The 12,715-nt window shown below is 48.1% G+C and overlaps 1 protein-coding gene across 14 annotated transcripts in view; it reads right to left on the minus strand.

The window, feature by feature from the left end:
- AAK1 (AP2 associated kinase 1) overlaps positions 1 to 8,618 on the minus strand; it is an 86,694-nt gene extending 78,076 nt beyond the window's left edge. For 7 of the 14 annotated variants that reach the window (XM_076358951.1, XM_076358954.1, XM_076358948.1 and 4 more), the window contains exons 1-2: positions 8,466 to 8,603; positions 8,018 to 8,349 (exon numbers count right to left, since the gene is read on the minus strand). In XM_076358951.1, coding sequence (XP_076215066.1) covers positions 8,018 to 8,180 — 163 coding nt within the window. In that variant the 5' untranslated portion in view covers positions 8,181 to 8,349; positions 8,466 to 8,603. Of the gene's footprint in view, positions 1 to 8,017; positions 8,350 to 8,465 lie in introns of all 14 variants that reach the window. The other 7 variants (XM_076358941.1, XM_076358942.1, XM_076358953.1 and 4 more) reach the window with 6 other exon arrangements.
- Positions 8,619 to 12,715: the final 4,097 nt, after the last annotated feature.

The raw sequence follows: 12,715 nt of genomic DNA on the forward strand, positions 1-12,715 counted from the left end.
CAACTGGGGCTGGCTTCTTCTGTCATCTTACATTCAGTGACTTGTAAAAGGGCTGTAATGAATATGCAGCCACCAAAGAGCTTAAGTCAGAACACACTTAGCTTTGCAAGCAGCACTTGCTGAAATTCCCAGGGAATATTCAGTGCACATCAGCTAGCGTCCACATCACCTGCTGCCCAACACGGTTACGAGCATCCTGCTGACACTACCTGCACTGCAAGGGCGAACTAAGGCACAGAGATGTCGGATGAGTTTAGCAGGTACCTCTCAAGTGTGTAAGTGGCCTAATGGGACATTTGCAGAACTCTAGTCAAAGCAACAGGGATCCTACGAAGACAGAACCTTTCCATCCCAGCCACTGAGCCATCCTTGCTTATCTCCTGCCCTTACCCCAACTCTCTCCCCAAAGAGACATGGCACTGCCTCTTCCCTCCAGCCAACGTCTCCTGCCTATTTGTGCTGAATCCCAGAGGGCTGGCTCTTCCTTGTTATTCATCTACTCTCTGCACACCACGCATATGCTGGCCTAACGAGAGGTGCTACAATATCCGACTGAAAGAAAGGCAGGTGTGTCAGCGCACGAGTATATGCATGCACACACGTGCTTTCACAAATCCTTCTTCTAATTTAAAAGGATATTTTCTTTAAGAATTTCACCGTATCTTTCATGCCACCAACCATTTGCATATCCTCTGGCATTAGATACTTCTTGCCAAAGGTCATGCAGAGAGTTAGTAGACCAGAGCCCAAGGGTCAACAGCAGCCACAAATATCTTCATGTGAACACGCTGCAGTCATAAGGCGGGGATTTCCTATCGATCCAGCTCACTCCTCCGAAGCAGCAGCTAAACACTAGAGAGAAGGTCTTTATTTGGGAAGCACTTCACAAGTCAGAAGCAATTAATCCTTCAGAGGCTCATGACAGGTAACTAAAGTATTACTGACTTAGCAGGTAGGTCACGCAGAGAAGGCACATAAAGCAATAGGTCTGCACTTCTGTGCTCCTCTCACATCGGCACTAATTATTTGTGTTCATTTTAAGTATTTTAAAACACTGAAAGTCTGAGTTCTACATCTCTCTCACTCCCGCAACATCTGACTAGTTTCCACGCACAATTCAGGATAGCAGTAAAGTCACAAAAACAGGTATACCACATCAAACCAAGGATCCATCTTGCTTGCTGTGGTGCTTTGAACAGAAACTGATGTTCAGGGAAAGCCTGCACGAACCAGGCCACATCATGCTTCTCATGGAGCATTCCGCACCTCTTTAAGAGACAAGCTCCAAGTTTATTTTACTGCTGCCATTAGAGTTGTGCAGCAAAAGCACACGTCAAGCTTGCAAGCATCATTTAGCTTACAGAAGTAAAGGAGATACAAGCTACGATTTCATCTGAATAACAGCTGTGCATTTAGATAGCTTCAGAAGACCATGTATTTTACTCTCTCACCCTCGAGAACAGCATGCCAGGTTGCTTTAAGTTCACACAGGCACATTTTGGGGTCGCCTCCCTATTACAGCCCTACAAACACCAAACAGGAAGTAAAAGCAGCATGTTCCTAACAGCAAATGAATGAAGATCAGATCTACCTGTCCTCATCACAGCACCAGCTAGCTTCCAGCTCAATTGTGGGGTGGATGTACATGCACGCAAAGTCTCTGCTTGGGGAACTCAGCTACTGATGGCTTTTTTTATTTTTAATCTATGAGATCATCTGTCACCGGTACGTAATTTGTTTCTGCAAAATCATGAAGCAAACCAGATGCTATGAGCATCTTGTTCCAAAAAAGTCTTTAATCCAATCCTGTGACACATGGCCCGGGGTCCTGATGTCAGCATGGGTTCTGCCACAGAGCAAGCGTAAATTTATGCCCAAATCACATGTGTGCCAAGAGCACGCCCATTTAAAACACACAGAGGCAGCATTTGAGAGAAAACACAGACTGCAATTAAAGCACTCAATCTGGAAGGCCAAAGATCAATTCCTGACTTGGCCACACATACTCTGCATTGCTTCACCTTCATATCTCAGTATATTATTTCCCAGCAGCCCTGAAAGGAACGGAAGGACATTTTCATAGACTGTGCCAGGGCTCAGATACTCTGGCAACAGGATAGCGAGAGCGCCTCACGTTAGAGGAGCTGCAGCAGCTCTCCTCTGCTTTTATTCTACTGCATCATACTGTAGGCAGCTGACAATAACCTTCATTTCATTTAGTGGCAATTCCTGGACCTCCCACAAAAGGAGAAAAGGAAAGTTTCCATAATGATAAAAAGCCACAAATGAGAGAGAATTACCTTGCAACTGTGTTTCACTTAAGCCTTTCCAAATCTTTTCCTTGTGCTTGTAAATCACTGTCAGTACTGTTCCTACATTCAAAAAAGTACAGCAGCCAGTATCTGATTTGAGGAGGTAGGTTTCCAAAACAACACCGCCACAAGGACACCCTGCACTTCCCCCCATCCAAGAAAGAAGGCATCTTTTCCTGGGAAACTTATTTATTCAGTTACCTCTCATTATCAAAAGAGAACTCCTCTGTAAACCAAGTTTGCTTATGGCATGTTTCCCCTCAGAGACTTCCTGTCTCCTTCCACATGTGAAACGCTAGTAAACACTTACTTAGTACAAATGAAGGCAAATTGATTGTGACTTTCCAGAAGAGCAGCAGCAAGTCCTGCAGCTGGCAAGCTGCTGTTCCAACGGGCACAACCTCAGTCTGTCCAAACCACTATTTTCACTGGAAAAAGTCACCTTCAAAGGAAGCAGCTTCCAGTCTCAATGCAAGTGTGCAGCATCTAGTCAGTTCTGACCCTTTATTAGCCATGATTAATGCAGGTGGGTGAGCTTGGAATGCAGCAAGTGCTGAACCCAAAATGGATTCCAGCTTGTTTTCAACACATTTATAACTTACCACCTGCTCTCTTCAACTGCTGACAAGCTCCTCTACAAAGGGGAGAAGGCCCACGACACAATAAAAACACTATGGCAGTACATGTTCTCCTTAGATCCAAAATGTCATTGCTAGTGTCACAACCAGAGGTTAGTAACCTGTTCATGTATAACTACTAGAACACTTCCGCAAGACCCACGCTGGATAGTTAAACCCTGTATTCTCCCCAGCCAGAATCCCAAAACTAAGCTTTCTTCTACTAAGTCATTGACAGCTTCATAAGGCCATGGCAGGACTGCTTGAATTAGAAACTATTTTGTTCTAACGTGGAAGGCTCTTTCCTGGGAGGACTGCAGAAAACTCATCCTCCCACGACTGCACTGGGCTAACACTGCCATTAAATATGCTTTTGGCTAATATAGCTGTTACGTAAGAAACTAGCCACTCCCGTGTACAATCCCAGACCCATTCTCTGGCATGTTGCATAAAACTTACAAGTGAGGCTAGATAATGCGAGTCTCTGGGCTACACAACTTCTTACACAGTTAAATCCACTCACACCTTCCTTTGCTTCCTGATTACATCTAGGGACGTGGCACACGCTCTGCCCCAGCAAAATCTGTGCTGCTGAAAGCACCAAAGCACTTGGGATACCTTGACATTTACCCAATAATTCACTTGGGATTCTTCACCAGTTTGCCTGGCTTGTACACTCAAAAAACCCAGACTGCTAAAACATGAAGGAGCTAATATCCTACCTAGCAGCACAGAGCGCAGTGTACATGCCCTGCCTCACAAGGTACACAGGAAAAGCAATGGGGGAAAAAAAATTAAAATCACATGTCCCATTCCAAGAGGAGAAATAGTTTAATACCTAATCCAAATGTCACTGGTCAGCTGATTAGCAGCAGCTAGAAGGCAATAACTGACAAAATACACTTCAAAGTGATGTCTTGAACCCAAGCACACTGGAATTGGGTTGAGGATCATGTAAATCTGCAAAATTTACCTCGGATGGGGTTTGTTTTGAAGAGAAGTCATTTCAGAAGAAGCTCACGTATAATTATAATGGATTATAGTGACTTCAGGTTAGAGTGCTGCATGCGCCAGGGAAAGGGAGCGTTGGGGGTAAGCCAGGCAGGGGTCAGCAGAAGTCCTCTGCATTTAGCCCAGCCACAGCTTTAGGCAGCTCAGGGGGGCCACCTTCCCCCATTGGGCACAGGTTGTGCATTCACAGCCTTACCAAGCTCTTCATACACACATTGGCCTGCAGGTCTGCTAAAGAAAACCATGACGAAACCTCCTCACAATGTCCGTTTTTTTCAAAACGGAGTTAAAAAAAATATAGCTGGCAAATTTAAGCTGATTTTGCATTGGTTTATAATGTCTACCATTAAAGGCTTTGAAATATACATTAGCTAGCAGCACACACAGAGGCATGTATCTGAAAAAACTTCAGTGAAATACCTAACAATTATTAAACCTGAATCCCTCAACTTACACATTTTAAGGGGAAAAAACTGCAGAAAGATATTACTAATTGAAAAAGTGACTTTTCACAGACCTGAAGAAACACAGCCTGTATCTTTTGCTAGAAGCAGACCAAGACAAACAAAATCCTAGCTCGAACACGCACCCATCAACGCTTACGTACCTTGGATCAATTCAGCACTCTTACAATCTTGCAGGTACACAGAGTAACACAAAACATAGCCCCCTGAAAACTGGACACTGGGGCAATCCCCACCTTGTTTGTTTTAGCTCAGAGGAGTACGTGTGGCTTGTGGTACTCTGCCACGCATGCACATCCCACAAACTCCTTAGCAAATTTCTGATTTCTGGCAACATCCTTCTAAATGTTTCTGCTGCTCTGGTCCTCATCACAGAGGCACCGTCCTCCTTATAGCTCCAGTGTGGGTTTTTGGAGTGGGTTGCTGGGGTTTTTTTTCCCCCTACCTACACACAGGCAGAAACAAAAAGCAGCATCGAATTTGATCACACTGTTTTGGTTTCTTTTCATAAACAAAACAGTAAGATAGTAGCCTGACTCACCCACACACTCAAATGCCTCTTGGGCATTCACCTCAGCTCCGTGAAACACCAGTCACCTTAAAGTCAGTAACAACCCCCCTCAACCCATACTGGAGCACTACACTGATGCCGCCGACTTTAACCCTCCTGGCCTTGCAGAACTCCAAGGCCAGCAGTGCTGACCTCGCAGAACTCCAAGGCCAGCAGTGCTGACCTCCCACAGCAGTTAATCCTCATGCAAACTTTGAGGGGAATTTTTCAAGAGATTATTCGCGCTATTATGTGGATTAGAGCAAGACAAATACAAAGACTCAACTAAGAATCACCTATTGCAATATACTGTTTGTAAAAAAAAAAAATACTGATTCGCCGGTATTATAACACCACAGACAACCAACCACTCAAGTTCCTTCTACATTATTCCCATCTACTTCCTTCCAAAAGGAAGGAATGTTCCCCCCCCGCCCAGGAAAGCAGGTATCAAGACAACTATTTTAAGGGGGTGAGGGGTGTACCTAACCGCAGCAGATATTTTGGGGGATCTACGCAAGAGACTGAGAGCACATGGAGACATCTGCCATCTGGCACGCTTCACAGTGTCTGCATTAAGGACTCCCATCCTGGGCCAGGGAACAGTCATCTTCAGCAGGGTTGCTCAGCAGAATTGAGGGTGACCAGTCACAGCTTTGACAGATAGAGGTAAATCCCAACACTTTGATTCCAAAAGTTCTGGTTCAACCAGTTCCTCTGGCTTGCAACTCAAGTCTCCCCCACACCATCCATCATAATTTCAGAGACTCTTTCTTTTAAGCCACTTTTACATCTCATTTATTTTCTAGGCTTCACATGCTGCGCCAGAACACAGGCCTCTCGTCTCCCTTCTAAAGCAACAGGGATGAGAGATATTTCTTTCCCAGACAGGATACCCCTCCTACAAAGTGCTTCCCAGGGGACTTTTCCTTTTGGCAGAAATAGCCAAGACTTCACAAGTTGCCTTTTCAATGCTGCTGAACCACCAAAATTCACTGCAGATACAAAAAAGTTTTCCAGCTGAGGAATCAGACGTCAGTAGTGCAGGGACCAGGTTGCCAAGAGCTCCCCAGGTCTCCAGCTGAGTCAGTGAAAAAAATGCTGTTTTACCAGCACTTGGGGAGCACACGCAGCTACACCAGAAGGCCAGAAGTATGCAAAGCTGCAGCACTTCTGACCCACGTTGACTCCCCAGATGACCTACCTTTCCTATAAACAAAATGGCATTTTCACCCATCTGTTCCCATCAAAAGGCGACAACCTGCAAACCTACAAGCCACCTTGCTCTTGTCCTCTTGGAGACTTCACTCACCACCGCAGAGGGATTTCGGACTGCCCGCACCAGGAGTCTAACTGTGAGGAAAATACCTGCGTAGCACGTTTCACCAAAAGAACTTCCTTTGCTTTATAGCGTGGTCAGGAAGAGAACATAGCACCTATTTTACAGGCCTGCTGCACCTCGCTTGGCCTGTGTGTGCAGATCTAAGAGTTGCAGCCAACGCTAGGCCATGCTCCATCCCAGAGGCCAGCCAAGAAACCAGGAGTCACAGGGAAAAGCCCTCACAAGCAGCAGTTCCTCCAGGACAGCAAGGTACAGAGGGGAGGCACTTCTCCCGCGCAATCCGTGCTACCACCTCAGACCTTTGGTGGCTGTAGTTTAGGCCTGCCGAGCAGGAGAGAGCCCAGTGACACACAGGCTCGCTTCCTGGTGCTATCAGCACCGGGACAGAACCTGCCAACAGATTATTCACCAGCAAAAAAAGCTTGTTTTCCCATGTTACCAGGATGAGGCCAGCTTGCATTAAAAAAAAGACTGTGACAGCTTCTCAGGTTTAGCTCATATAGTTCTTAAGCTCCTAGGTCCAAAAGGACCTTGGAAATATCAGCCAAGGCAAACCTATATTGTAAATTTCAAGTCCAGAAAAAAAAAAAATCACTATAGTTACTAGTTGAAGGACTGGTTTTGGTGCTCCTCTCAGCTCAGCATGCAGCAGAACATTATCAGAAACCATGTCTGAAAGATGACCACAGATCTATTTTCTCGTACACTGCGGTGACTTTTTACAAACCACAGCATACACAGAGTCCCTTTTCCATTTTAGGGTTCTTTCTGTAAAAGCCAACACAGGTCCTCCCACTCAGCTCTCATACAGCAGCTACACTCTCCTTCGCAATTACTGTTTTGACTGAAATCGCAAAGGATGCTGCGCAGGAGACAGACCAGGAGCAGGTCTAAGGAGGCCAACATCTTTCTGAAGGTCGAGGCTAAGGTTACCAGCCAGAGCCATTCATAAGGTTCCTTATAGCCCAAACAAATGAAATGTAAAATGACAGTTAAAGCAGTAGTGCTGGTTACAATTAAAAAAATACCACCAGTAGCTTGCTGCACTGCAAGGACTGTACACATAGAGTTTTATAATGCCTACTGTTCATTTTTAGTTTTTTCATTGCTTTATTTTGAAAAAAAATGCAATTGGGACTACCGCTTCCCCTGCAGAAACCCCACACAAACAGAAATCCCTCATCCCAGACCACAGCTAGCTCCACTCAGCCTACCTGTGCGCATGACATATCTACAAGGAATTTACTCCTGTGCTTTATTCCTCTCTGCTTAAGGTAGAAAAAGAGGCAACTGTCTGAAGAAAGTTAGAGAGAAGACCACTGCTTTCTTCATTTACAGCACCTTGTTCTGCACCAAAACATTTGGCAATTTTGGTTTTGTTTTGTTTTTTTTTTAAACTCCCAGTTTAGGGAAGGTGGGAAACAATTAACTCCTGAAATCCCCTCAATTTCTAAAGCATTTTAAAAAAACAAAAACCAAAACCAAACCAAATCCAGCAAACCCACACTGGGTTTACACATGGGAAGACCAGCAATGTCAGCTTGCAGATGCCATTGGATTGCAAGTCTGTCAAGGACAATGAAATATTAGGGAAGCTAGGGATAGAGGGGGAGGCGGAGTGCACGGGAAAGGCCAAAGCCTCCCTTTCCAGCTTTGTGAGGGAAAGGGGGAGGGAAAAGAAGCAAAGGCAGAGCGCTCTGCAAAAGGCACTGGGGTCTTACCTTCCGCCAGCACCTCGTCCACCGTCACCTGGTACCGGCCGATGCTGAACACCCTGCCGATGTACCCACTGCCCGGGCCACCGCTGCCGCCGCCACCGCCACTGGTGCCCGATCCAGGGCCAGAGCCACCCTGCTCCCGACGCGAGTCAAAAAACTTCTTCATTTCTCAGGAGGCAGCAGCTGCCTGGTTATGGGGGCGATGCTATTTTTAAGGTCCCAAACCCCCTCCTTGTTCCTCCTGCAGCCCGGCCGAGGCCGGCGAGGGGGACCCGGGGCCGCTCGCCTTGTGGGGCCAAGCAGAGCAGGCGCGCTGTCCTCCGGGGGATTCACACCTGCAAAACCACAGGGGGGATAACGGGAGGGGAAAGGCGGTTATCGCCACAGCACGGCCTGGGCCACCGCAGCCCCCTCAGGGGAGCCCTGACTGACAGGGCCCCCCGCCCGGTACCTCTCTGCGGACGGGGGGTGCCTCCATGCACCCCGCAGCGGCGCCCAGGGCCGGCCTGCCGCAGCCCCACCGGCTGCCCGCGGCGGGTCACGGCGGGGGCCGCCTGCCGGCAGGGCCCGGGGCCCGCATCGCTGCCTGGCGGAGCTCCCGGCGGCCACCGAGCCCGTCAGGGACCGACCCCGCCGCCGCCGCCGCCACCGCCCCCCGCCGGCCCCATCCGACCAGGAAATGGGCTGTCACAGGAAGTCCCGGCTGCCGGCGGGAGCGCCGCCCCCGTGCCTCCTCCACCAGCCCGGAGGGCTCGGCCCGGCCCCGCCGCCCCAGGATGTGTCCCCCCCCCGCCGGCGGAGCCACCCGGGAGCGCGGCCGTCACCCTCCGCCCCACAGCGCGGCGGAGGGGCGAATGCCCTTTTGCGAGGGGGGGCGGGCGGGGGCGAGTCGGGGGGTAGGTGGAATGGCGGCAGCCGGCCCCGCCGCGCGGCACCCTGGGAGCGGTAGTTCCCATTCACCAAGCGGTAGTTACGTCGGGAGCCGCACCGCCGCGGTGAGAACTACAACTCCCGGCATGCAGCGCGGTTCCGCCAGGACGGCGAGGGGGGGAGAGGAGGGGCGCGGGCGGGGGGCGATGTTTTGGCGGGGCCGTGAGGGGGGCTGTGGAGAGAGACCCCGGTGCAGAGGCTTCCCCTCAGCCCGGCCGGCGGGGATAGGGTCCACGGCGGGTCGAGGGAGAGAGGAAGGTGCCCGGGATCCATTTCTTCTCCTCGTTGGGAGGGGTGGGCGCAGAAATTCTGTCAGCGAGGAGCCGTGGCCGGTGCTGGCGCCTCGCCTGGCGATGGCTATTTACATTTATTTTCGAAATAGCGCGCTTAAACTTGACATTTTCGTGTCATAATAATAGAAGTCCCCTGCTGTGACATCTCGGGCTTGACCTGAAGTACGAGGCTTGTCCTCACGCAGGCCCTGCTAGCACCTGGTTCAAGAGCCTCAAATAAAACTAAAAGTAAACTAGAGAGATCCCCAGCCCTCGAAACTCATTGAGTGCTTTAAACCTAGCAGTTGGTTTTGTAAAGCCTACACCTTAGATTTACTACTAAATCACATCTTTCTCCTCCTCCTCCCTACCCCAGTACCTCACACGGCTTGCAGCGAGATGCTCGTAAGCAGCGAAGCGGCTCATCCGAAGAGCCCAAAGGCCTTGGGTCAGGCTTCAGAGAAGTTTAGTTTAGCTCAAATCTCATGAAGTTTCCTTTAAATGCACTTTGGGTTCTTTTCAGCCTTTTTTCTCAGAAATGAGGAGATTTTTTCCAGTCTACGGCGTCCGCAGCAGCTGGCTCCTCTCCTTTCCATATGCATTGACAGGGAAGGCCAGAGCTGGGATTTCAAACAGCAGAAGGAAACATTAAAATGGCAAAAATTGGTTTTCCCAGCCTGCCACCCAGAATACAAAACCCCCGAGGAGCACGGGGCTGCCAGAGGAATGCCTCCATGGCAGCATCGCTCTCCTTCCTCCCCTCTGACTGGGGCAGAAGAGGAAACCAGAGCACGCTCGTGTTTTCCCAATGACAATTATTTCCTGTATTATGGTAATAACTACAGCCATCCTGCTGACAAGCTCCTGTCCCAAGCGGATCGGCTAGGCAGGCCCTGGTTACTGTGGGATGGCAAAAATGTTTACCCTTTGCACAGCCCTTCTTCCTGCGTCGCTACCTTGCTTGAATGGGCTGGCTTTTGGGCACAGGCTTCCAGCAATGCCAGCAAGACTGGATCAGCATGTTGTAAACAGACCTAATTGCTTTTTCCCCGATGTTTGAAGACTTTTAAGATGCATATGGCTTTCAGAATAAGCAAGTAAAATTGCTGGTGATAATATTTAGCATGTTGGATACACAGATCTAAAAGTGCATCACTGTACAGTTGCTTTTCTGCTGAGCCACTGTGCCTCTTCATTACAGTTAATGCTACACCTCTTCCATCATCCTTGTTCTCAGCAGTTCGTGTAGGTAAGGGTCTACAAGCCCACCCTGCAGACCTCAAAGTCCTCCTTGACCACCATCATTCACCCATAGTTTGTAGGGTGCTGGAGAGGGGCTCCTACCTGCACCTCACTTCCAAGTCTCATGTACAAGACACCCTAAGTCCACACGGCTTAGGGTGGAACTGCAATCCTCTCAGCCAGTCAGCTAACACAAGTGTGAAAGCAGTCCTTTTTCATTTAACAGGCTTTAATCTTCATTAAACCTTGCTTGGTTGTGGTTTGGGGCTATGTGATGAGTAGCCAATGGTCCATACAGAAGGTTCACTTGCCCTTCAGATTAAATATGAACTTGGTAAAGTCTCAGTTGCTTCTATCCTTTTTTTTTTTCCAATTACTCTAACCTGTGAAACATCTCCAGACATCTATTAAGACTGAGGTAAAACACCCAGTGCAAAAAGAGAGTCCTATAATCAGCGATTTCTGGGGACTCTGCAGAACTGAACAATTTCCAAGGAAATTGGGCATCTCTGTACAGTACAGGGAAATGACTCATTTCCAACTAAAGATAAAGCCTACTGCCATGCAGAGAGCTTGCAGATGCACTGCTGAACATCCTAACTAGGCACTGAGAAGTACTTTTTTTAAATGTACCTGGGAGTGCTGAGGTATAATGCAGACGAGCGTCAGACCCATGTACAACTATGGGGCCCTGATGTTCTGGCCACAGGCAGAAACTGTCGGTGACCGTTTTGGGGAGCAAAAGCACAGCAGAAGCCGATCCTCGGTTGCAGATGCTGATGATATTCTTTATTCCAGAAGGCACGAGGCTCGGCTGCACTGCTGCAATCCCAGTGACCTTCATAGGGATCAGAGAGAACTGAGCCTGAGAGCTTTAAGTGAAAAAGCTAATCAGTGATTGCCAGCAGAGACATGGTCTAGTACTTCTCCTGTGTTAGCCTGGAGCAACTCCAGGGTGCTCACAGATTTGTCCCACTGCAGAGAGAAACCTCAGTCTGACTAAGACCATCAATCCTAAACACCAAATTTTAGCTGTTAAAATCCCATGACGCTAGGTTTAAAATATTCAAGCCCTGATGATGTGGTCAGCAGAGCCGTTTGCCTGCATATTGTCTCCCTGATCCCTGGTTCCCCTGTACTGCTAAGAAAACGCATTCAAATCCCCAGGAAGAAGCACATTAATACAGCTGCATCCCTCTTGATCAAACTTTCCAGACAGCTCAGCATTTTCTAAATAAAAACATACGTTTGGAAAGGTTGCATGCGATTAACCTAAAAGCGAGGGCACACTGACCTCTCCTGGGCATCTCGAGAAGTGGCAACAAGGTAGAAAAGAGCCTGCACAGCTTTCTGTGCTTGGTTATACATAACTATCCAGGGGCAACAAAGCAGTGGTCGTATTTTCCTGTATTTAGTGCATAATAATTAAGTTTTCTCATTCAGCTATTTTTATCTTGATAAGGGTGTTCCCTTAACCACACACATTTACTGCAAAAATTTCTGTCAAGCTTCTCACCAGCTAAAGAGTATTAGAGCTACTATTCTATCCATCTCTATTTCTGCCCATGTTTTCTGGAGTCCAAGGATTTCTTTTAAGCGCATAGTCGTGGCCCACAAACACTACTAGTATGACCAGAAAAACCATCACTTTTCTTTACCACCCCCAAGAAAAGGTCAACTCTCAAGCATACTATCACCTAGCTAGCAATTTGGCTACGTTCAGAGTTCTGCAGAGAAGCTAAAGGAAGACTCTAAAACTCATATCTATATTTTACGTGTTTAAAAACTAGAAGTTTCCACCTCTTATGTGCTCCTGTTTGCCCTTGTAAGACATACTCACTAGCTCCGGCAATGGCTACACTTCCTGCAGCTAGAAGCCAATATCTTCTATCAGTGGTAATGGCACTGATGGCCTATATATAGACACACATGGAATTAATTGAGCTGATTGAGATCTGTAGGCTCATGCACGTTTGATGCAATACTACGCATAGCGTGGATTGATACTGCGTACATCAATAGGATTGACCACCAAGTCAAAAAGAGCCATGTGTCTCAAGGAGCATGACTTTGCACTACAAATACACGCTATTGTTTAAAGCGGGTATCGTTCCGTTAAGAGAAATTTGCAGATTGGGTTCTCACTGACAAGGGATTTATCAGCTGTGTTTCAAGTGTCAGGGTCCTGAGTGTACCCTCAGGCTTTCATTGCCCCAAGCAGTCTCACCTGGGCCTCCACCCAGCACCCTTTGCGCAT

Source organism: Aptenodytes patagonicus, chromosome 24, assembly GCF_965638725.1.
Source record: "Aptenodytes patagonicus chromosome 24, bAptPat1.pri.cur, whole genome shotgun sequence".
Taxonomy (NCBI): Eukaryota; Metazoa; Chordata; class Aves; order Sphenisciformes; family Spheniscidae; genus Aptenodytes; species Aptenodytes patagonicus.